The sequence below is a fragment of the Erpetoichthys calabaricus genome, chromosome 1 (genome assembly GCF_900747795.2).
Source record: "Erpetoichthys calabaricus chromosome 1, fErpCal1.3, whole genome shotgun sequence".
Lineage (NCBI taxonomy): Eukaryota > Metazoa > Chordata > Cladistia > Polypteriformes > Polypteridae > Erpetoichthys > Erpetoichthys calabaricus.
In genome coordinates this window covers 131405786-131428198 of record NC_041394.2, presented here as the reverse complement: position 1 = coordinate 131428198, position 22413 = coordinate 131405786, and the positions used below count along the sequence as shown (strand labels likewise).

The 22413-nt window shown below is 39.0% G+C and overlaps 1 protein-coding gene across 1 annotated transcript in view; it reads right to left on the bottom strand.

The window, feature by feature from the left end:
* The window catches only part of dock5 (dedicator of cytokinesis 5), a 268797-nt gene extending 268262 nt beyond the window's left edge, over positions 1-535 (bottom strand). The window contains exon 1 of the mRNA XM_028806298.2: positions 144-535. Within this exon, the coding sequence (XP_028662131.1) occupies positions 144-186 (43 nt within the window). The 5' untranslated portion in view covers positions 187-535. The remainder of the gene's footprint in view (positions 1-143) is intronic.
* Positions 536-22413: the final 21878 nt, after the last annotated feature.

Sequence of the window (22413 nt, the reverse complement as noted above, 5' to 3'; positions counted from 1 at the left end):
CTATCGAATCCACGATTTCAGTATTGAACAACTACTGATGGCATGTCCCCCCGGCACTACACAAAACGAACTTTGCTCTGCTTTCTCCCTCCCGCCAGTCACTCAGTCCGCCCGCCCAAGCGTTAACTCGCTCACTCACTTACCCACGCCGCACTTCATCTTCTTGGTCGGGATCCAGCGAGACATCTTGCCTTCTTTCTCTGTAGTTATATGTTCCCTGTAGGATCTCTCGGATCGAGCGGGTGCCCAGTGTGAGCACAGACCCTCTACGGCCCGTCAACTTTCCGCCATGCTACGGCTGCGGCTGCTGACTCACATACACACACACGCACACACACACACGGCGAACAGAGGTGTGGGCAGGGGGGAGGGAAGACTGCGGCCGACCGCTTGACAGAGCTAGGCGGCGTGCAAATGTAATCGCCCGCGATTTGCCCACCCGATCGGGTTGCATGAGGCAAGGGCAGTGCAGATGTACGGGCTGGGGTGCGGATGGTAGTTTACAGGTACTGTTTTTCTTTTTTCGCAGCTCAACTTCCCCGTTCCAACAACAGGTTGTTAAAAAAAACGGACAAACTTTAATGACCACGCAGCGATTTGTTAACCCCTGCAGCTCCGTTTACAGGATGGTAAACTATAAGAGCGTTAATAATATAACAAGGTAGACTGGCAGACACTGGCACCTGCTCAGTAGGCATCAAATTAAAACCTCGCTGATAAGATCCTTAATTGTATTTGTATAATCTATGATATACTGTATTATAAATGCACAGTACAATGTAAATTCATTGGGGAAAAAGGTAAAAAGTGTAACATGGTAAACTGTTTATTTGCACTGGAAAAACCTGGTAAAGAAATTAAGTGATATTTTGTTAGAAACAAACCTGAATTCCTCCACATGTGAAAATATCAATTGTGGCCACCCAAAATATAGCCCTCATTTAACTGTACTTTTTCCAGCTGTAATAATGACCTGATGATAAACCACTACACTGACGTTTAATGAAACGTTGTTATCATCGAGTTTACTGTTAACCACACTGTACAGTATAGCTTTTTTATCTTTGTGTCTCAATCGATCCATCTTAATTATTTTTTTTATATACGTATTTTACTTTTTTACTTTGCCTTTCACAGTAAGCACAAAGCAATTCAGTATCTTCAAGGTGACTCCGGCACACTGGATTTCATTCCTGTTTCTGTCATTGTCAGCGAGGAGGTAACACATCTTCTGTGTCCACATATACAGTAATTCTTTGAGAATTCTGGTTTCCTCCCTTATTCAACATGCAAGTGAAGCTGATTAGCAGCTTTAAATTGACCATCTTTGACAGAGTGGATGGTGTCCTGTCCATTAGTTCCTACCTTGGACCTGCAGCTGCCAGGAGAGCCTATAGGCTCAACTCCAGCGCAAACAATGTGTGACAATCCCGCAGTGATCTGATGTAACATTTACTTTTTTAGGAAGTAAGGCTTTTATGAACAGTGTGCTTGGGTAAATGATTACTGTACTTCGTATCTACTGTATAATGTTATGTGTCTTTATTTAACAATGTTATCTTTTATTAAATATACTGAATGTTAATTATAAAGTTGCAGGGAACTTTGAACAGAGTCTGTGTAGCTTTGAAAAAATAGGATTTGTATATTATTGATGGTCGATACACATATATATGATGCATTTACACCAGGATATAACTGGCAAATAGCGTCATTATTGTGAAATGACCAGAGTACAGTGAAATTCTTACTTGCGTGTACTCAATTGTAACACGTTGCTACTCTTCACTAGTGAGTATAACAAGTCTTAAAAAAATCTAGACCATAAAGTAAAATCATAATTTTAAAATACATTTAAACCAATTGATAAAATTTTAATAATCTTTTTCAGCAGACTGAAATATATAACCTTATATATATTTAATAGAAAACACAGTCAGTACCCCATCACTCTGTTCACTTGCTCACTTATGCTCCCAGTTGCTGAAACCTTATGGAAATTTTCTCTCCTCTCCACTCTTACCTTTTATATATACACTACCGGTCAAAACGTTTCGAACACCTCAGTTTTTCCAAGTGCAATTTATTGAAATGCAAAGGATGACCTAAAATGGTGAAAAGGTAAGCAGTAAACTGTCTGAGGTTAAAATTTAAAGTTTAGGTTAGCAAAAACTGAAAAAAGGAAATTTCAGAATATAACAAATGGGCCCTCATCAGGAAAGCCAACCAATAGGTTACAAACTACAGATGTTCTGCAGCAATTAAAGTAAATTAAGCCTTGAAAGTTGAAGCAAACAATTTGCACCAGTGTTCCAACTTCTGTTGGTTACTTTAAAACCCTCTGTCTTAAAGCAGAGTTAGAACAGACTGTATTACTACACCCTCTGAATTACTACTTGGACAATAGTCCAGTGATAATGGCAAGTAAACAGAAATTAACTAATGAAATGAGACAGAGCAAGAATTGTAGGGCTTTCATTTAGAGAAATTGCAAAAAAAACAAACAAATCAAACTGTCATTGAGTATGGTGTCCTATATAATCCAAAGTGTATTGGAAACTGGAAGACCTCTGATAGAAAGAGATTTGTCAGACCCAAAGTTACAACCCAAACAGAAGACAATTTTCTAAGAGTCATCAGCTTGCGTGATGGACACCTCATAGCACAACAACTTCAAGCACAGCTTAACAGCGGTCGAAAAAAGCAAGTGTCAGTTTCTACTGTGAAGAGGAAACTTTGTGCTGCAGGTTTGACAGGGAGAGTGGCAGTAAGAAAGCCATTCTTTTACAGAACAAAATAGAAAAACCTAGGCTGTGGACTACTGTAGACTGGAAGAAAGTCTTATGGACTGACAAATCAAAAATTGAAATCTTTAGTTCACCACACAGAGTATTTGTAGGCCGTTGAGTTGGTGAAAGGACGGTTCCTCATTGTGTGACACCATTTGTCAAACATGGAGGAGGAAGTGTGATGGTCTGGGGTTCTTTTGCTGGAGGCAGAGTTGGTGACTTGCAAAGAGTGACTAACATTCTGAATCAAAAGGTTTACCACAGTTTGGCTGTTATATCAGCAAAAGGTGGCTACTTTGATTAATCAAAAATCTGAATAAAATTTTCTACATTTAATGATTCCTTGACTTATTTTTTCATTTGCCATTGTTTATTTGATTTCATAAAACATTAAGTCATTAAAATGTGTGCATTTCCATAAAAACTGAAAACATTGAGGCGTTCCAAAACATTTGACTGGTATAAGTGTATATATACTTTTTCTCTTTAAAAATAATTTACAATTCTTTACAAAGATATATATATATATATATATATATATATATATATATATATATATATATATATTTTGTGATTACTGAATAGAACACTGGGCTTATATGTGCTTAATAAGAATACATTGGAAACTGAACTCTAATATAGGCTAAGCTGGTTCATAAAATGAATAGATGGATATTGGCATACAGCACAGAGCATGCTAAATGCACTGGTGTTAGATCTAAAAATAAAACGATGACCCAAATGTACCTAGAAGTCAATTGATTTTAAAAATTGACTGAAATTTCAATCAGACCTACATATGATTGCTAGGCACAGGAGAGATGGTTTTATTGAAGGAAAGAAATATTTCCACTTGGGGATTAATACAGTGTACGAAGTATCAAATTAACAGACATTGTAAAATGCAATGTAGAAGACTATGGAACCAGGGTAATAGATGGATGCTCAGAGTAGTGACAGGGATTGGACCAACAAGAGTCTATGCATGTCATGTCAAATTCAATCTATTAATAAAGTAGACTTAATAGGTCAGAAATGTTGCACAAAATCTTTTTTGGGGGAAATTCAAGAAGAGTCATCAGGGTCAATTCATGAATGCCTAAGAAATCAGCAACTAAACCTAAAAGACAAAATTAGGTAATAGTTTAAAATAAACCCGGGTCAAAGCCAAAAAGCATCAAAAATATATTGTCAGATAAAGTAGGTTTTTCAAGCTAACAAAAGTGTTTTCCATTTAAAACAAAGTTTGGACAGTGATGGACCACACAGTTCTGTCTTAAATAGAAAAAAATGTACCCATAGCCACGCCATTTAAAGACACATGGTGTCATAATAATCAAAAATCCAAAATGCAAGAATTACAATGTTATCACCGCGTAATGTCAGAATGGCAAAAAAATAAACAAAAGCAGGCAAAAATATAACATAAATAAATAAAATGTTATGATATCCATTTTGGGCATGGCAATGTATTATTTAAAAAATGGTGAGAAAAGAATGTTTTTTGAGAATAGCCCTAATTTACCCAGGAGAATTCCAGATAGAAGAGCTAACAGAGGACCCCAGAGATAATGAAGTATGATTAAAATTCATTTTGTGACATTATTAACCTGTGTGAGTTTGAAACACATTCTTATTTTGTCTTTGTACATTCATTATCGTGTCAATAATAATAATAATATATTTTATTTATATATCAATTTTATTATTTATTTATATATAAATGTCAAGTCATAAAATAGATTATTTTTCCGATGGCAGAGTGGAGTCTTAGGACTGGTTATCTCGGTCTGTCTCCTCTTTCCAGTTGTATCTGAGAAAGTTTATAGGTGGTTTATTATGTGTTTTTTGCTTTATGACCATTAATATATTCCCACAGTCTCACACTGGTGACATCTGAGTTCCTGCTAAATTAGGTGGGGGTACAGGGTTGCTGTGAAGTACTAATCCCATGCAACAGCATGTAATCAGGATTTACTGTAACAAGTGGGTTAACTGATGCACTTAAATCTGGGAGAGGGTAGTGGTGGGGCTGTGTACATGACGGCATCAGATATGGCTTTGGAGAGTGGACACTGGGTCTTTCCTTAAACTGGCCTCTTCTTTTGCTAGGAATAAAGAAGACACCACCTGAGCTCACACCATAGCCATATCTATTCTTCTTCTACTTTCGGCTACTCCCATTAGGGGAGTCCCCTAAATCTTGTTCTATTACACCCATCACCTGCATGTCTTCTCTCACCACATCCATAAACCTTTTCTTAGGCCTTCCTCTTTTCCTCTTCCTTGGCAGCTCTATCCTTAGCATACTTTTCCCAATATACTCAGCATCTCTCCTCTGCACATGTCCAAAACGCAATCTCACCTCTCTGACTTATTGACCATCTAAAATAACTGCTAATTCATATCAGGTGATGCACATAGTAATATTCAAGGAGTTACCTCTGGGTGATCAGGTTTCTTCATACAGTCTGAAGAAATGTGAGTTAGGTGAATTGGCATTGCTAGATTGGCCTTAGCGTGAGTGTGTTCCCCCAGTGATGGACTGGCAACTTGTCCTGGTGTTTCTCCTGACTTGCATGTGATGAATGGTGACTCCATAACCATGCCCTAGATAAGTGGGTCAAGAAAACAAATCTTTAGACTTACACTGTGAGCAGTGTATGAGAAAATAATTTTTTTGGGAAGCTTGTCGTTTTAGCAACTTTTCAGAAAGCCAGCAGTATATTTTTTATCTTTAATTGTGGGTTTAACACTGCTGATCAAAAATACACAATTTGCAATTCTTTTTCACAAGGAAAGGAGACCTTGCACATTGCAGGCATGTGTGTCATACTCCTCCTATTAACTTCACCCGCCTTATCTAAGATTGTGCTTTCCTATCTAGAATATGTTGCTCTTAAGTCTGTAGCCTTGGGAAATAAAATTTTCAATGATTGTTAGATGATGAAATCAGTGAAAGGCTGGCAACTCCCTCTAATAATTCTCTCTTTTCCTGCACTCCACTGCTGCATACCAGCTGAGCAACTCTCAGAGAAGGGATGCTCTTGAGACGTTCTGATAGTTTGTAATAAAATGGATAAATCCTGGTCTGGACAATGTCAAAAAGAAAATATCATTTAAGACTATTTAATATTATAAAGCTACACAGGGTCAGACATAAGATGAATTGGAGCAAATTTCATAAAGTATTTTGAGAATGTAGGATGTTGTAAATATTAGCCAAGTGGTCTACTCTTGTATTTATTGAAACTCTGTGTGCTATTTTACATTTGCTGATCTTTGTAGTGCTCCGAGTCAACTGTAATGAAAACATAAACAATTATAAAGAGTTTGGGACACCTCTCAGTGACCCTGTATAATTGCAGAGAAAAAAATCAATAATTTTCAATATCATTGAAAGGACATCTTTTAAGATGCAAGCTCAGGAGAGAACTGGTTCAAAATGGCAGTGTCTGAGGTTTTAAATGATCCTAGCAGAAAGGGGCGTGTCCAGGACAGTGGGAAATGAAAGTGAGGTCAGTGGTAGAATGGCTGTCAGTCTTCCTTTCTGCAGTGCAAAGAAGAGAAAAGACATTAGAAAAAAGTGCCACGCCCTGGTTCGGCAGGTTATTACCATTATCAGAGCCCTTAGGGTGCCTCCAATGCGCATGTGCATGACACAACTTACAATGAAGAGTGTTATGTAAAGGTAAATGAATTGAAGCGATGGAAGCATTTGTAAATCAATACATCGATCTGATACCAGAATCTGTTATCTTTTTCATTATGGTATCACAAGGAGCTGGAGTCTATCCAGAGAGCATCACACTGAAACAAACACATTATTGTACAGCACTTTGTGACACCTGCCTGAGAAGAGCGCTTTATAAATAAAGTTTACTTACTTATTTACTAACACTATGCATCACTACTGCACATAACATAACTTAACATGAACACAACCATTTCAGGGTGAAGCACAGTGGCACAGTGGTAGCATTGCTGCCTTGCAGTAAGGAGACCAATGTTCGTCTCTCAGATCCTTCCAGTGTGGATTTTGCATGTTCTCCCCTCATCCATGTGAGTTCCCTCTGGGTGCTCTGGTTTCCTCCCACTGTTAAAAAACATGCAGGTTAGGTGAATTGGTGACACTAAATTGGCCAGTGTGTGTGTGTGTGCTTCCCATGTGATGCGCTGGCACATTGTCTAGGTTATGGTCTTGCCTTGTACCCTTATGCCAGCTGGTATAGGCTCTAGTGTCACCAGTCACACATGGATATTGAAAGACCCTTCAAATTCCACTTTGTGGCTTAGAAATTGAACAGAGGGTCCTGGAGGTAATGGAACAGTGTTCAAGTTGGTGCACCTGAATTTGCCAGAAAACATATCACCAAGTCTTGACAGAAGGTTTTAAAACTATGAAAGGAGACATAAGTCTAATGACAGCTGTTATTTACAAATGCGCTTTCTAATAAATGCTGGAATCTTATTAAAAGTAAATTGTTTAAAGTTGTTCCATAACATTTTCAAATAATTAACCTATTTTTATTTTAACATTTTCTCTGTATAGATATGCACTATCAAAGGGTGCTTAAACGTAAATAAAATTACAGTACAATAAAAAATAAATGAACAGTTTTGCAATTAAGTCACAGGGAAAAAACTAAGATGTTATATATAGTGCACAAATCTCTACATGTCAGTTAGATTAAACACCACAGCAAGAAGTTGTAGGTAAAAAAGAGTAAGACACTAAGGAAATAAGCACATCGGCAGCAAATACAAAGTTGAAGACAGAAAAAGGAAGAGTTTTAGATGTCATCTGACCTTCATGACAGACGAAGTCTCCTAAACATAACTAGGAAGAAAGTTCAGTAGGATAGGAACCTGAAAGAAGAACAAGTATTGAGTTGTAAACAGGAGTATGACATAGAAAGAAGGCCGACATTAGAAGTTCTTCAGAAGATTTGAAGTTTTACATGGTGTAGTGTTACCCATAGAGTTGAAAACTTGTGGAACCAGCATTTCCATAGAAGCCTTTGCATAACAATGGCTTATGAAAGCACCAGGTAAATAGGAATTGGTGAGCTATGCTAACCTGAAATGCAACTTCTCATCAAAGTTTTTCCTTTGTTCCTTCTGTATGGTAGGATATGTACAGTGCAACACACCTGAAAGACTTGGAGAAAAGGCATAGCAGCACAACAAAGCAAAGAAAGACAGAATCCATATGGTAGGCATTGATCTAATGGACCTTTTAAAAAACAAAAACAATCTGCTTGACAAAAATGATATTTCAAAATATCAGTCCATTTCTGTGTTATAGTAGTTTATTACAAGTCAAAATGATTTTTATGTATTTTGTAATATTTCATCATAAATAGGTGGAAGCTGCCTTCCATTATTTGCCAAGTTAAATTGTGATGTAATTTAGTGTCACACACGTGCGACTAGGAAGACGTTGTATGGACCAAGCAAGTGGTAATTCCACGCAAGGCCAGGGGGTGGCGGGGTGCACTAAACCTTCTCCTGTTATCTCTACAGACCAGCCGCGGGGAAACCTTTCTGATTTAGAACAGATGATGTCACTTCCAGTTCCGGCGCCCAGAAGAATATCACTTCCGTCACCTACTCTGACATCTGAAGAACATCACTTCCAGTTCCCTTATTTCACTTCCTGTCCAATCCCTTAAAACAGCCATCTTGACAAACCCTCGACAGTTCTGTTTTGGACTCGGTATTGAGAACACCTCTGTACTATTGAAAGAATCTTTTGCAGCCAGGAATAATATACAGGTGGCTGCCCCAAACCTTTTGAACTGTGTCGAGTCTATTCTTTTACAGTAGACAATTACACAGATTCTTGAATGTCTCTACTGTGAAACTATAGCCTGTACATTTTAATCTTTCCTGTTTGTTTATAGACAGCATAGTCGTTAGTGGTGCCAACTCTAAACTCCCCTGCATTCTTGCTCAGTCACTGTGTGTACAATTTGCATGTTCCCCTATGTCTGCTTTGTTTTTTTCTTCACATCCCAAAAGCATATATTTGAGAGTAATTTATTAATTAAGTTGGGCATGGTGTGGCATTGTGCTACGCCAACCTGCATTGTGTACCAGGTGACGGAATGGCACCCTGTCTGCCTTAAATCACATGCTGCCAGTATAGGAACTGTTCCCAACGATCAGAATGTAATGGATGAATGAAACTTGGCGGATGTAAGAGTAGCTGTGTGAGTGTGTTGTCTTGTGATGAACTGGCATCATACTGTATAACCGTATTGTGTGATTCAACTGTCCTGAACATATCTGACATTACACAGAATAGCTATATAATTCCACATTTCAACACATGTGGAATGGGTCATCATAACCCAAACAGCCTTCCATTAAAGAGTCTTTCTTTACTTGACATGTCTGTATGAATTCAATAAAACCATGTTTGGAGGTCACACATTGGTTGCTGCCCAACAGCTGCAATGTCCAATTGTTGTCAACACGGAGTCTGCATGTGACACTAAATTGTCCCCCTGAGGCCATATGCATGAGAGAGCTCTTCGATGGACTGGCAGCCTGGCCAGGACTAATTTCTGTTTTCTATCGAATGTTGTGAAACTTCTAAATTAGTTTTAGCATGTTTAAAAATGTTATTTTATAATATGCAGTGAACTATGTTGTCTAATGTTAAATAGTTTATCCTGATGACGGCTGAAATCTCCTATCATCTGCTCTGGGGTGACTGAGCAACAGTAAACTTGGCAGCCTCTGCTGCAGTGGTAGCAAAACTGCATTGTAACATGAACAGTCTCTTTCTTGTAAAATGTGTGTTCCATAAGGAGCAGCCATGAAGGGTCTGCACCCCTTATTAAATTCCAGGAGCACACCAACACAGACATAGCATAATTGTTCTAAGATGACTCCTGGCAAATTGACATTTATCGACAGACAGAGCTAGGATTCCATATATGGCAGAACCTTTCATGATGAAAGGTTGATGAAACCTTTCATGATGTACAAATAGAATATATTACTGTTTTTAAAAGAGTTATTTAGGTTGCCAGCAGGTTCACGATGGCCTGGAAAGGAAACGATACTGTCTCTTGGTTTATCCCAAATTCCTGTGACATAAATTAATGAACTAATTTTAAAGTGCATTCTTCAGGTTTATCTAATTTGTGACTTCCCCTTGTAGAGAAAAGCCAAGCAAAATGATATCTTTTATTGGCTAACTAAAAAGATTACAATATGCAAGCTTTTGAGGCAACTTCTTCAGGCAAGATGTAATGACTTCCCCTTTAAATTCATCTGGTAAAATGCTTTAGAAGTGATAGGGTGGCCCAAATATATTTCCAAATGATTTGTACTGAAGAGAAATCCATAAACACCACTACTGACAGACATACTGTATGAGCCATCTGCTAAGCATACAGGTGTGATTCAGAGTATGCTGTTCAAAAGGACGCTGCATGCCAAAAAGGAAATAGCAGACGGTATAATCATATAAGCATTGTAAATATATTAGAGGAAATGGAAACTAAACTTTAAATCAATAAAGCATTGAGGGGAAAGAAGCCAAAACAAATAACACTGAATCTTAAAGGAAAGGTAGGGGACCAGCACTGGGTAACAAAGAAAGATGTCAACTTGACATGTTTGGCTTTGGAGTCTAACACCACAGCCACATCACCATAATGCCTTTTGTTTATGTCACGCAATTAATTTTTATGAACAGTTCCTACTTTATGTTCCTCTCCCCCTCCTCTCCTATTTGTCTTTTTATGACTACATGACAATTGTTATATACACAACATTTACATCAATATACTTGTAATATTAACCAAGTAATCCATGAGGTTCCCTACAGAATGCTGGTGTACAGTATGCTCTGCATAAAGTGTGTGTGTTTGTCACACACCTAAACCTATTTACTGACTCCATTCTGTTTCTATCCTTAATTACACCATGGAGTATTCACACTACTGCACATATGCCACACCATATTTGAAGGTCCTTAAAAGTTACCTACACAACATAAATTCTTAATTTTATAAGAAATGGTGAGACCACTTCATGTAAAAAATGTAGTGGAATTTTTTGACATAAATAACATTGTGTGGACTAAGCATTTTAATCAAAAGACTGTACTTCTACCTCAGCGTCCTTTTTAATTTAGCAAAATACAAACATCATTGGTCTGTCAAGGCCAGGATTTAGCAAATAAACCACAAATCCATGCATTTTACATTTATTTGCTTGGCAGATGCTTTTATCCAAAGCAACTTACAAAAGAGTTAAACATAACTGAGTAACATCAGGCAAGGGCCTATTTCTTCAGCAAGTGTAGTAGGACAGGGAACAAAAGTTGATTGCCACAAGTGAAAAGATGCTATAACTAATACATTTGCAAACATAAATACTGTAGATAGATAGATAGATAGATAGATAGATAGATAGATAGATAGATAGATAGATAGATAGATAGATAGATAGATAGATAGATAGATAGATAGATACTTTATTAATCCCAATGATAAAGCAATTAACCTTAATGTAACAACAAGTCAATCAACAGTATGAAAGATCACCAAACATTTTTTGCCAATCAATTAGACAGATTTTCACAGAAGAGATTGGTTTTCAATTGCTTCTTAAATACACTGAGGAAGTCAGCAGTTCATATGGAGGTGGGCAGTTCGTTCCTCCAACTAGGAAATATACAAGAAAAGAGTCTGGATTGAGACTTGATACCCTGCAGAGGCGGCATCACCAGACGTAGGCAGACTTGAGTGGGCAAGCAGGCGTGCAGCACTTCATCATTGTCTCCTTATACACAGGTGCTAAGCCATTGACTACTCTGTGTGCAAGCATCAGGGATCTGAACTTAATGCATGCTAGCAACCTGAAAAGGGAAGTGACATGTGCCCATCTCAGCAGGTTAAATATTTTCCAAAACTACATATCCAGTTTAAGGTCACAGAAAGCCAGTGTTTAACTTGGCAGCAATGGGTGCCTGCTGGGAACCAGTGGTGTGCTGGATGCCTGTCTATTACAGTCATCCAAAGTAGCAAAGAGCCATTTTACATACTGGGTGCAGAGTTTGTTGTAGAAAGCTTTGTAAGTTGCCAGGAAGAAAAGCTTCAGTTATATTATGCATTATCTCTGTTTCATATGTTGTGTTGTATGTTGCACTGGGTAACACAGCAAGACGTCAACTTGGCATCTTTGGGTTTGGAGTTTAACACCATAGCCACGTCACTACCACCTTTTCATTTACCACAAACAATCAGCTTAAGCTGATGTTAAGTTTCTGGTAAACAAACATTACAGGTGGTAATCTGTACATTTCCCAGTGTACAATACGCACAGCCTCATTTGTTGTGTATTTTCTTATTCCAGATATGGGGATGTGACGTTTGAGAATGAGAATACTGCCATCGTGTGGCAAGTCATGCAATTTATCAGTTATTATAACGTGGGGAGTCTTACAAAAGAACTAAAGCTGTTGTTTATCATTGTGATTTAGACAAAACTTTTGGAGGTGCAAATGCTCATTTGTACCATAAACATATGGCCACAAATAACTCTTTGTAATTTTATACGAAATGCCGGGATTAAATTGACATGATATATAGTAATGATTTTCAACTGAAAATTGCAAATGAACAGCTTCCAACATATTTCTTCATGCAAGAGTTTTTTTGTTTTTCTGTTATGCAATATTTTTGATTATCAGAAGAACTGCTTTTTTACTTCAAGTCTTCTTTTTGCCTTAGAATGCAAGTCATTAAGTATTCATGTTATGTTTTTTAAAGTTGAGCCTGGCTGGGTAGTATTGGGTAAAAAGCAGGAAGCAGCCCTGGATGGGATGCAAGTTCCCTGCAGTATCAACTCGTGCAATTACCAGTATTTACAAATGGAAAAATTCAGTAACTAGAGAAAAACCCAAACATATAGTACATGCAGGTACAAAGTTAGAATTCAAGTCCAGGATTCTGGATCCATTGGACATCAGCCCTAACCACTATTTTATAACACCTCATTTGTTTTAATTTAAAGAAGCAATATTCAACAGTAGTAAGTCTTGCCTGGCAAAACAATTTTAAATTTTATTATGGAAAACTAACAAATAACAATGGGATGGACCAAGTTGAGGACTGTATGGTCATTATCATGAGATCTTAAACCTTGCCAGTGGTTTCCTTCAGCAAAATGGCATATGAGTAATTCTGGAGTTTAGTTTCAGCAGTTTCTCATTTGCTTGGGTGCCTTACCAGTTATCTAAGAGGATGTATTTCCAGAGCTGTCTTAACATATCAGCACAATGGGCACTGGCTGGGGGTTCCCAGGAGCATAGGGGCCCATGATGTTTCTGATGCCTATGTATGTTTCTGCTTTGGTATCAAAACAGGGGCCCCAGAGTGGTGGCTCTGAGGCTAGGGATCTGCTCTGGCAATCGGAAGGTTGCCTGTTCAAATCCCGTAAATGCCAATAGGGACTCTGCTCTAATGGGGCCTTGAGCGAGGCCCTTAACCTGTAATTGCTGAGCGCTTTGAGTAGTGAGAAAAGCACTATAAAAATGCAAAGAATTATTATTATTATTATTACTTTGCCTGGGGGCCTTTTATGGTGGTAAGATGGCCCTGTACTTTGTCAGTGGTCATCATTTAATGAAAGTGGGGCACAGAGTACATTAGACATTGCGGACATGACCCTTAACATAGATTACGTTGGTTTGATTAAATTGAATGGTGTGGAATAAGTGCTTGGTTGGCGCAGACCCCACACAGACTGACATCAGAGCCATATAAAAATTGACAAAAAGATTTATTGTTTCTTCAGCCGTAGGGCACGTCTTCCTGGTGTCCCACAGGCCCTACACAGTCCCCAAAACACACACACAAGAAAAAACATACTCTTCTTTCTCCACTTCTCCCGGGCCGCTTTGTCCTCCCGACTCTGGAGCCTAGAGTAGTGGCTGCAGGCTCCTTTTATAGCACCCCGGAAGTGCTCCAGGTGCTCATTGATCTACTTCAGGCTGCACTTCCGGGTGTGGCTGCCTCACAGCCCACATGGGCTCAGGAAGCCATGCAGCTCCCGCTGGCGGTGGCCACGGAGCCCAACAGGGGTGAGCTCCAGAGTCCCATATCTATGGCCCCGATGCAACCCAGGGGAACTGCCACCAAACGTTCTGGAGGAAGTAGTATGCCGCCCATGGCTGTTCCCCCGGACCAAGTGTTGAAGGGGGGAAATTCCGAATTCACTGGCAATGTCTTTTTTCTTTTTGTTGCAATCGAGAGCTGCAAAAATGTGAAGTTTTTTTTCTAATATAAACTGTTATCGTTTTTTCGTGTCTTCCATTTCTATAGGAGGATGACAATTCCAATGGATGTTTTTCAAATGTTGACAAGCAATAAGCAAAAGGTATCACGGAAAACCACTGGAAACAAAAACAGCAAAAAAACAGTACGAGCAAAGTTTGTAGAAAGAATTTTTTTACAGTGTTTCTGTTTGGGGGTTGTTGTGCACAACTGAGCTGCGACCACAGAAAAAACTGCTCTGTGGATGATTCATTCAGGCATTTCAAGGTCTTTTGGGCACTTCATTGTAATGAAAGTATCTGCTGAATGTACTTCGTAGTAACGAGATTTCTATAGACTTGTGTCATATGGGACCATAAAAATACTTCGTTGTAATGAAAATTTCATTGTAAAGATATTCGTTGTAATGTAATTTTACCTGTATATATATATATATATATATACTGTATATATATATATATATATATATATATATATATATATATATATATATATATATACTGTATATAGATAGATAGATAGATAGATAGATAGATAGATAGATAGATAGATAGATAGATAGATAGATAGACTACTAAAAAAATAAGGGAGCACTTAATCATCACAGTCTAATACCAAGTCAATTAAGCTTCATGGATATCATTCCGTCCATTTAGGAAGCATAAGCGATTGTGAATCAACTCATCTGCTTTGGTGCAAATTAAAGTGACAACAGGTGCACTGGAGAGGCAACATCAAGGCAATCCCCAAAATGGGAATGGTTTTGCAGGTGGTGGCAACAGATAATTGTTCTCTCCTTATTCTTCCTGACTGATTCTTCTCTATTTTGTCATTATCATTACTGGTAGCATGAGGCAGTACCTGCAGCCAATTCAGTTTGCACAGGTAGTCCAACTCCTCCAGCATGGCATATCCATACGTTCTGTTTACAAGAAGGTTTGCTGGGTCTCCCAGCCCAGTCTCAAGAGCATGAAGGAGATAAGAGGAGAGGGGCTGTTACATAAGGGGAGCTGGACAGGGTCATAGAAGAGCATGAAGCCAGTTTAGGACTGGTATCTGCTCCTTTGTGAGAGGAGGAACAAACTGTCAGACACAGACTCCATGAGGGTGGCATAAGGGCCCAATATTGTCTAGTGCGACCTATGCTCACAGCCCATCACCAGGCAGCTTTATTGCCATTTGTCAGAGAATACCACATATGGCAGCTCTGCCTCTGGTGCCCCGTTTTCTTCAGTAGGATCACACTGACCACATGTGACAGTCATGAAAGAGTCTGGAGACACCGTGGTGAATGTTACACAACCTACAACATCATCCAGCATGACCAGTTTGGCAGTAGGTCAGTGATGGTCTGGGGAGGTGTATCCTTGGAATGTTGCACAGACCTCCACATGCTAAGCTAGGCACCCTGAATGTTGTTAAGTAGCAGGATGAAATACTCATAGCCACTGTCAGACCTTACGCTGTTGCAGAGGGTCCTGAGTTCCTCCTGCTGCAGGAAAATGCCTAGCCTTATGTGACTAGAGGGTGTAGGCAGTTCCTGGAAGATGAAGGCATTGATGCCGTTGACTGGACCGCACGTTACCCAGACATAAATCCAATTGAGAATGTGTGCAAGGTTATGTCTCGGTGCATCTGACGCTGCCATGTAGCACCACAAACTGTTCAGGAGCTCACTAATGCTCTGGTCCATGTCTGTGAGAAGATCCCCCATAACACCATCTGCCATCGCATTAGGAGCATGCCCAGATGTGGGGGCAATAGACATTACTGAGTCACATTATGAGTTGCCATGATGAAGTTCAAGCAAGTTGGATCAGCCTGTGATTTTACATTGATTTTCAGCATGAATTTGAATGCAGCCCTCAATGGTTGGTGATTTTGATTTCCATTGACCGCTGTTACATCGTCTTATCTCAACAAATTACACAGTATTACTCAGAAAAGATTTTCCACTTGAATGTTTCATTCATCAACATCCGATGTATGCTTTATGTGCTCCCTTAATATTTATAAAATTTTATGGATATGCTATGACTCGCTGTCCTCTTGAAACTGGATTAGTAAAACAACAGTATTTTTAAATTTGTATGAAGTACAAGAGAATGGTGCAGAGCTTAGTGCTCCAGAGCTCCAAGAGCCAGGGTTCAATCATTTGCCCACACACTCTCTGTGATAAACTTGTACTATTTGCTGTATCACTTTGTGTTTTCTATGTATTTTTTTTAATACCCAAGATATGCAAGTTTTGTACCATTAGTTACACTAAATTAGGCCAGGGTGAGTGTGTCAGAATATTCCCTGTGGTGGGCTAGCATCTTATCCAGGACTTTTTTCGGGATGCTTCAGAGGTAGGCTTCAGTTCCCTGAGATGCGGCGTGGCAGAAATATCAAACTCAGATCCTGGAGGGCTACAGTAGCTGCAGGCTTTCATTTCAGCCACATTCTCAATTAGTAATCCACTACTATTAATGGGGAAGGCCCCTTTTGCTGTAATTTTAGTTTTCTTGTCTTTTAAGATTTATAACCTATAATTGTTTCTTTTTTTCCTTAAGTAACTGAAAATAAAACCTGAAGCCATTGAGAGCAACAGGATCTAAGATTAAATGCAGTAATGCATAAAAGATGGATCAAATACTTTATATACAGTCAGTCAGTCATTGTCCAACCCGCTATATCTTAACTATAGGGTCACAGGGGTCTGCTGGAGCCATTCCCAGACAACACAGGGCACAAGGCAGGAAATAAACCCCGGGCAGGGCGCCAGCCCACCACAACTTTATATACATGGTGTATTTAATGTTGTATTTCCACATTAAGATAACTGATGAATTATGTGGTATTTCTATTGATTGTATTTTACATTTTTGTCCTGTACTTCTAGCTAGGATTGATCACTGTCTACTGGTGAAGTGCTGTATGGATAGCCTCAAGCACCATATGAACTTGTAATTGAATATTTTAGGCCAAAAAAGCAAGAAATATGAAGTGAAATGCATTGGTTTTCAGCATAAATGTAAATATTTAATGTAGATGTACTTTGATGATAGTTGATCTTTATTTCTAATTAGAGAAACAGTGCTAATAAGAAGCATATACAAATTATAGTGCAGTAAATTAAAACTTTATTACTCTACTAAGTCTTCTTTTACTAAAACTAAAAAATAATTGAAAACATCTACTATTCAGAAATAAACTGTAATGCAAGAAGAGTTTTCTTACACCTTTGTTCTCTTTTACAAGAATGCAATATTCCTTCTTTTTTACATTATGATATACTAGAGTGAGAGAGAAGCTCATTTAGAAATAGATTGTTACCCTAAACCCAGGATTTTGCCTTTTCTTTTTTATTTTTACAGTATTTCAGAGAGACTTTGAGAAAGAGTGCAGTTTCTCCATTTTGAAGTTTGGCCCGAAACTCTTTTTTGGTACAGGTGAAGCATTTTTCAGTCAAGAACCAGGATATTAAATGTTGGCTTGCACACCTCTGCTGGATGTGAAAGAGCTCAGTATTAGCTGTAAAGCCCTTGTACCACTGGAAACATTTCAGAAGCTCCCATTGTTTTCATACAAGAAGCAAGGCCATTTCTGCACTCCACTGCAGTTGCGCTCTACTACACCAAACATGTCAAGAAACAGAGCAATATTCTTCTGTGTGAACTTCTTGGATGGGAGGTAGTGAGCTGATGAAACAACTCTCTCTTCACATGTCAAACCCAGTAGTTCAAATCTAATAATGAAATAGCAGGTGAATCAGAGATTCTTTACAATGTATTGGATTTCCTTCCTTTACATTATGAAGTAGAGTGACTGTTTGTGAGAGGCAACTGGGGGAGGGAGGGAGGGAGGAAATGATGGATCTAGCCAGGTGTGTGTTTGTGAGACTGACGTGTCATGCTAGAAGGAAATAAAGACCAGCATATGGCCAAATGGACCCGTCAAGAAGAAAAAGCTTGGTTACCAAACAAATGCTCAGATGCCCAAGCCTTCAGAGATGCAACATCACTCCTCTCTCTTACTCAATGCTGTGTTCTTCTACTGGTTCACATGCGGGGGAATCAGTATGGTAATAGGACTTCATTTTGCACTGCCAAAGACCACCACTCTGGGAATAAAGGTGAGCATAATTTATTAGATGTTGACAGAAAGGATTATTCTAATACAGAAAGTGGCATTTTTGTTTGTGTGTAGGTTGTACTTTTCAGATTTAAAAGACTGCTTATCAGTTGTACTTGTCTCTTGAAACTCCTGAGGGCAGGATGGAGTTCTTTCTGTGTAAGGTTTGCATGAAGAAAGCGATTTTATCTCACACATGAAAGACCAAACAGAGTGTGTGTTGTCATATGGAATAACTGAAGGTTGAGGTGTTTTTAGTGACTTAATTGTGTAGGCTGTCATACTCAATCCGAGCAGTGAATTTTGACAGCAAAGTTAGTGACTTAGTCCTTGTACTGTATGCTTTATTTCTGTTTTTCTTTACATTTTTACTGTGTTTTAATTTCATGTCTTTACATTTGCTGACTCATTTTTCCAGTTCATGGTTATGGACTTGTGATGCCTATCACAGCCACACTTGTTGCAAGGCATTAAACTAACCCTGAATGGTCACCAGCCCACTGCAGGTCACACACATGCCCTCAATCACACAAAGATTATTTAACATTACTGTGTAACAAATTCCACCTCTTCCCAGAGTCTGCATGCAAGCCCTCTGAGACACACTGGCCATTAAGTCATCCCCAGAATCCCACCAAAATGTCATTAACACCTCATTCCATTAGATATCATCAGAAATGTAAATTATATTGCACACTACCCATGTCATTAGTGTGTAGACATTAAACCTCCCCTATAAAGTCCATAGTGCATTTAGCAGTCACCAGATAACCTTACCTGCATGTCACTGGGATGTAAACCTGAGTGGTAGGAGAAAAATCACAAAGACACAGGGAAAATGTGTCAGATATGAACTGAGAATATGAGGCTATGATGAAGCAGTAATTAATTAATTAATTTAATTTATATAGCACTTTTCTAGCTACTCAAAGCACTTTACATAGAAAATGGGAAACCAAGTCAACCACCGCTAATGGGCATGAGGCAAATGCATCCATTTTGCACCAGTACACTCACTACAAATTAGCTGCAAGGTGGTGAAGGGGTGAGAGAGATAGCCAGTTAGAGATATGGGGTGATTAGAGGATGAGAATCAACATGGCCATCATGGGAAATTTATCCAGGACATCACGATACCCTGCTCTTTTCAAAATATTCCCAGGCATCTTTAAGGACAACAGACATCAATGTCATTCATATCACTATGCCACCAATCAGTAGTGCCGTATAGTCTCCTAGTCCTTTGTTATTGATATGCTCTATTATTTTGTACCTCCATCACTTTATCCAAACCAACTTTGACTATTTTGAGTTATTTAAAGTCAGGGAATCTGTGCCATTACTAAAGGGCATAAAGCAGAAACCAGCTTTGAATGCCAATCCATCACAGTGAATTAAATCCCACCACCTGGATTTGTGAGGCATCAGTTCTTCTCACAAATGGTAGACAGTTGGACTTGAAGAACCATCAAACCTCAACTCAATGTTATTTTCAAGAAATTAGGTGAATCGTATTGATGATCGCTTGCTGGGCTGAATGGCCAATTCTTACCAATATTATTCCAATGTTTTAATTAATTTAGCTTTGGTATTTCTACAAATCCCCCAAAACACATTAAATTGGTGAATTAATTTGTAAATCTCAGATGTGTCTTGCATAGGTGTTTTATCTACAGCACTTTTGAAACTAGATTGTTAAATGTGGAATACTTTTATCTTTCCAACTAAAAGCCCATTTATATGATCATATTAGTTGAAGTTTAATCTAGCAGTAAAACATTAAAACAACAGCTTTCCATTTATGGTAAAGTACTTAAAAACATGATTATACAGACACTCAAAATATTATTTATTTAAAACTGAAGAATTGTACTCTCAGAAGAAAATTTGGGAATAACATGAAGAATTAATGCGCTGTACCTGATTGTTGCAGGCCACATCCTTAGTCAGCAGCCGATGCCAGCAGTACCAATTAGTCAGCAGATACTTGAGACTATTAATTTGCTTTAGTTGCTGTTGCTATTTACGATAGCAGGTATTTTATTTTTCTCTAAATTATTATTAGTCAAACCCTTTATTTTAGATATTTCTCTATTTCTCTATTGTAAAGATTTCTTATTTACATGTCCACAGTGTGAAAGAAGGACTAAAAAACAAAGGAATAGAAGGGAGAAAATGTGTGCAAACAGAAACAATAAAGATGCGAATTCCAAAGAAGTAAAAAAATCTGTTAAAAATGTTTACAAATACAATTTAAGATGAAGTACAAAAGTTTGTCTCTAAAAGGCAAATGGTGGTCAAGGCGCAGCAAAGCAGCATAGACTGAAAACATTGTGAAAAGTGGATGATCAGCTGCTCTCCAGATGTGCACAGCTTGTGTTAGTGGGAGCTAATATGGGAGCTGATGTGGGCTGTGGCATACCACATACAGTATTAAATAAAAACAAATTGAGTATTTAGCAATTTTCTAACCCACTCAGCCGGTACAGATTTACTGGAGTTGGTGTCAATCCAAGACAATGGCAGACATATACAATATTGCCAAAAGTATTGGGACACCCCTCCAAATCATTGAATTCAGGTGTTCCAATCACTTCCATGGCCACAGGTGTATAAAATCAAGCACCTAGGCATGCAGACGGCTTCTACAAACATTTGTGAAAGAATGGGTCGCTCTCAGGAGCTTTGGGAATTCAAGTGTGGTACCATGATGGGATGTCACCTGGGCAATAAGTCCATTCATAAAATTTCCTCGCGGCTAAATATTCCATGGTCAACGATCAGTGGTAATGTAACAAAGTGGAAGCAATTGGGAACAACAGCAACTTAGCCACAAAGTGGTAGGCCACATAAAATCACACCGCGGGGACAGCACATGCTGAGGCGCACAGTGTGCAGAAGTCGCTAACTTTCTACAGAGTCAATAACTACAGACCTCCAAAAGCTCAAGAACAGTGCGTAGAGAGCTTCATGGAATGAGTTTCCATGGCCGAGCAGCTGCATCCAAGCCTTACATCACCAAGTGCAATGCAAAGCATCGGATGCAGTAGTGTAAAGCACACTGCCACTGGACTCTAGAGTGTCCTCTGGAGTGATGAATCACGCAATCTGGTGGACAAGTCTGGGTTTGGTGGTTGCCAGGAGAACAGTACTTGTCTGATTGAATTGTGCCAAGTGTAAAGTTTGATGGAGGGGACATTATGGTGAGGAGTTGTTTTTCAGGGGTTGGGCTTGGCCCCTTAGTTCCAGTGAAAGGAACTCTTAATACTAAAGCATATGAAGCCATTTTGGACAATTTCATGCTCCCAACTTTGTGGGAACAGTTTGGGGATGGCCCCTTCCTGTTCCAAAATGACTGTGCACCAGTGCACAAAGCAAGGTCTATAAAGAAATGGATGAGTGAGTTTGGTGTGGAGGAACTTGACTGGCCTGCACAAAGCCTTGACCTCAACCTGATAGAACAGCTTTGGGATGAATTAGAGCGGAGATTGCGAGACAGGCCTTCTCGTCCAACATCAGTGCCTGACCTCACAAATGCTCTCCTGGACGAATGTTAAAAAATTCCCATAAACATACTCCTAAACCTTGTAAAAAACCTTCCCAGAAGAGTTGAAGCTTTAGCTGTTATAGCTGCAAAGGGTGGGACAACTCCATAGTAAAGTATATGTATTAAGAATGAGATGTCATTAAAGTTCATGTGTGTGTAAAGGCAGACGTCCCAATACTTTTGGCAATATAGTGTAAGATGACGACCAACCCTGAACTGGGAGTCAACCCATCATGGGGCCAGCTTAGACAGGACAACCTGCAAGTCTTTTGAGATGAGAAACGAAAATCACTTGGACACCAGTAGAACTTGCAAACTCCACCTAGAGAGATACCTGGTCAAGGCAGGAACACTAACGCTGCAAGGCAGCAGTAGTAACCACTGTGCCACCTTTTGAATAATTTCACCTAATCTATATATATAAAATCCCAATGTGCATCCAGGTGTCCGTGTGTGGGTGTCTTCTGATGAAGTGCGCATGCGCGGGGCACGGTGCGATGCGCGATGTTACTGTCAGAGAAAGTTAGAGGCGTTTTACGGAAATACAAACCAGTATTACTGCGAGAGGAAATTAAAGGTACACAATACAGTGACTCATATTACAGCCACATACAAGCAAGTTTTACTGTCAGAGGAGATTAAAGGCAAATTACCGACGCGC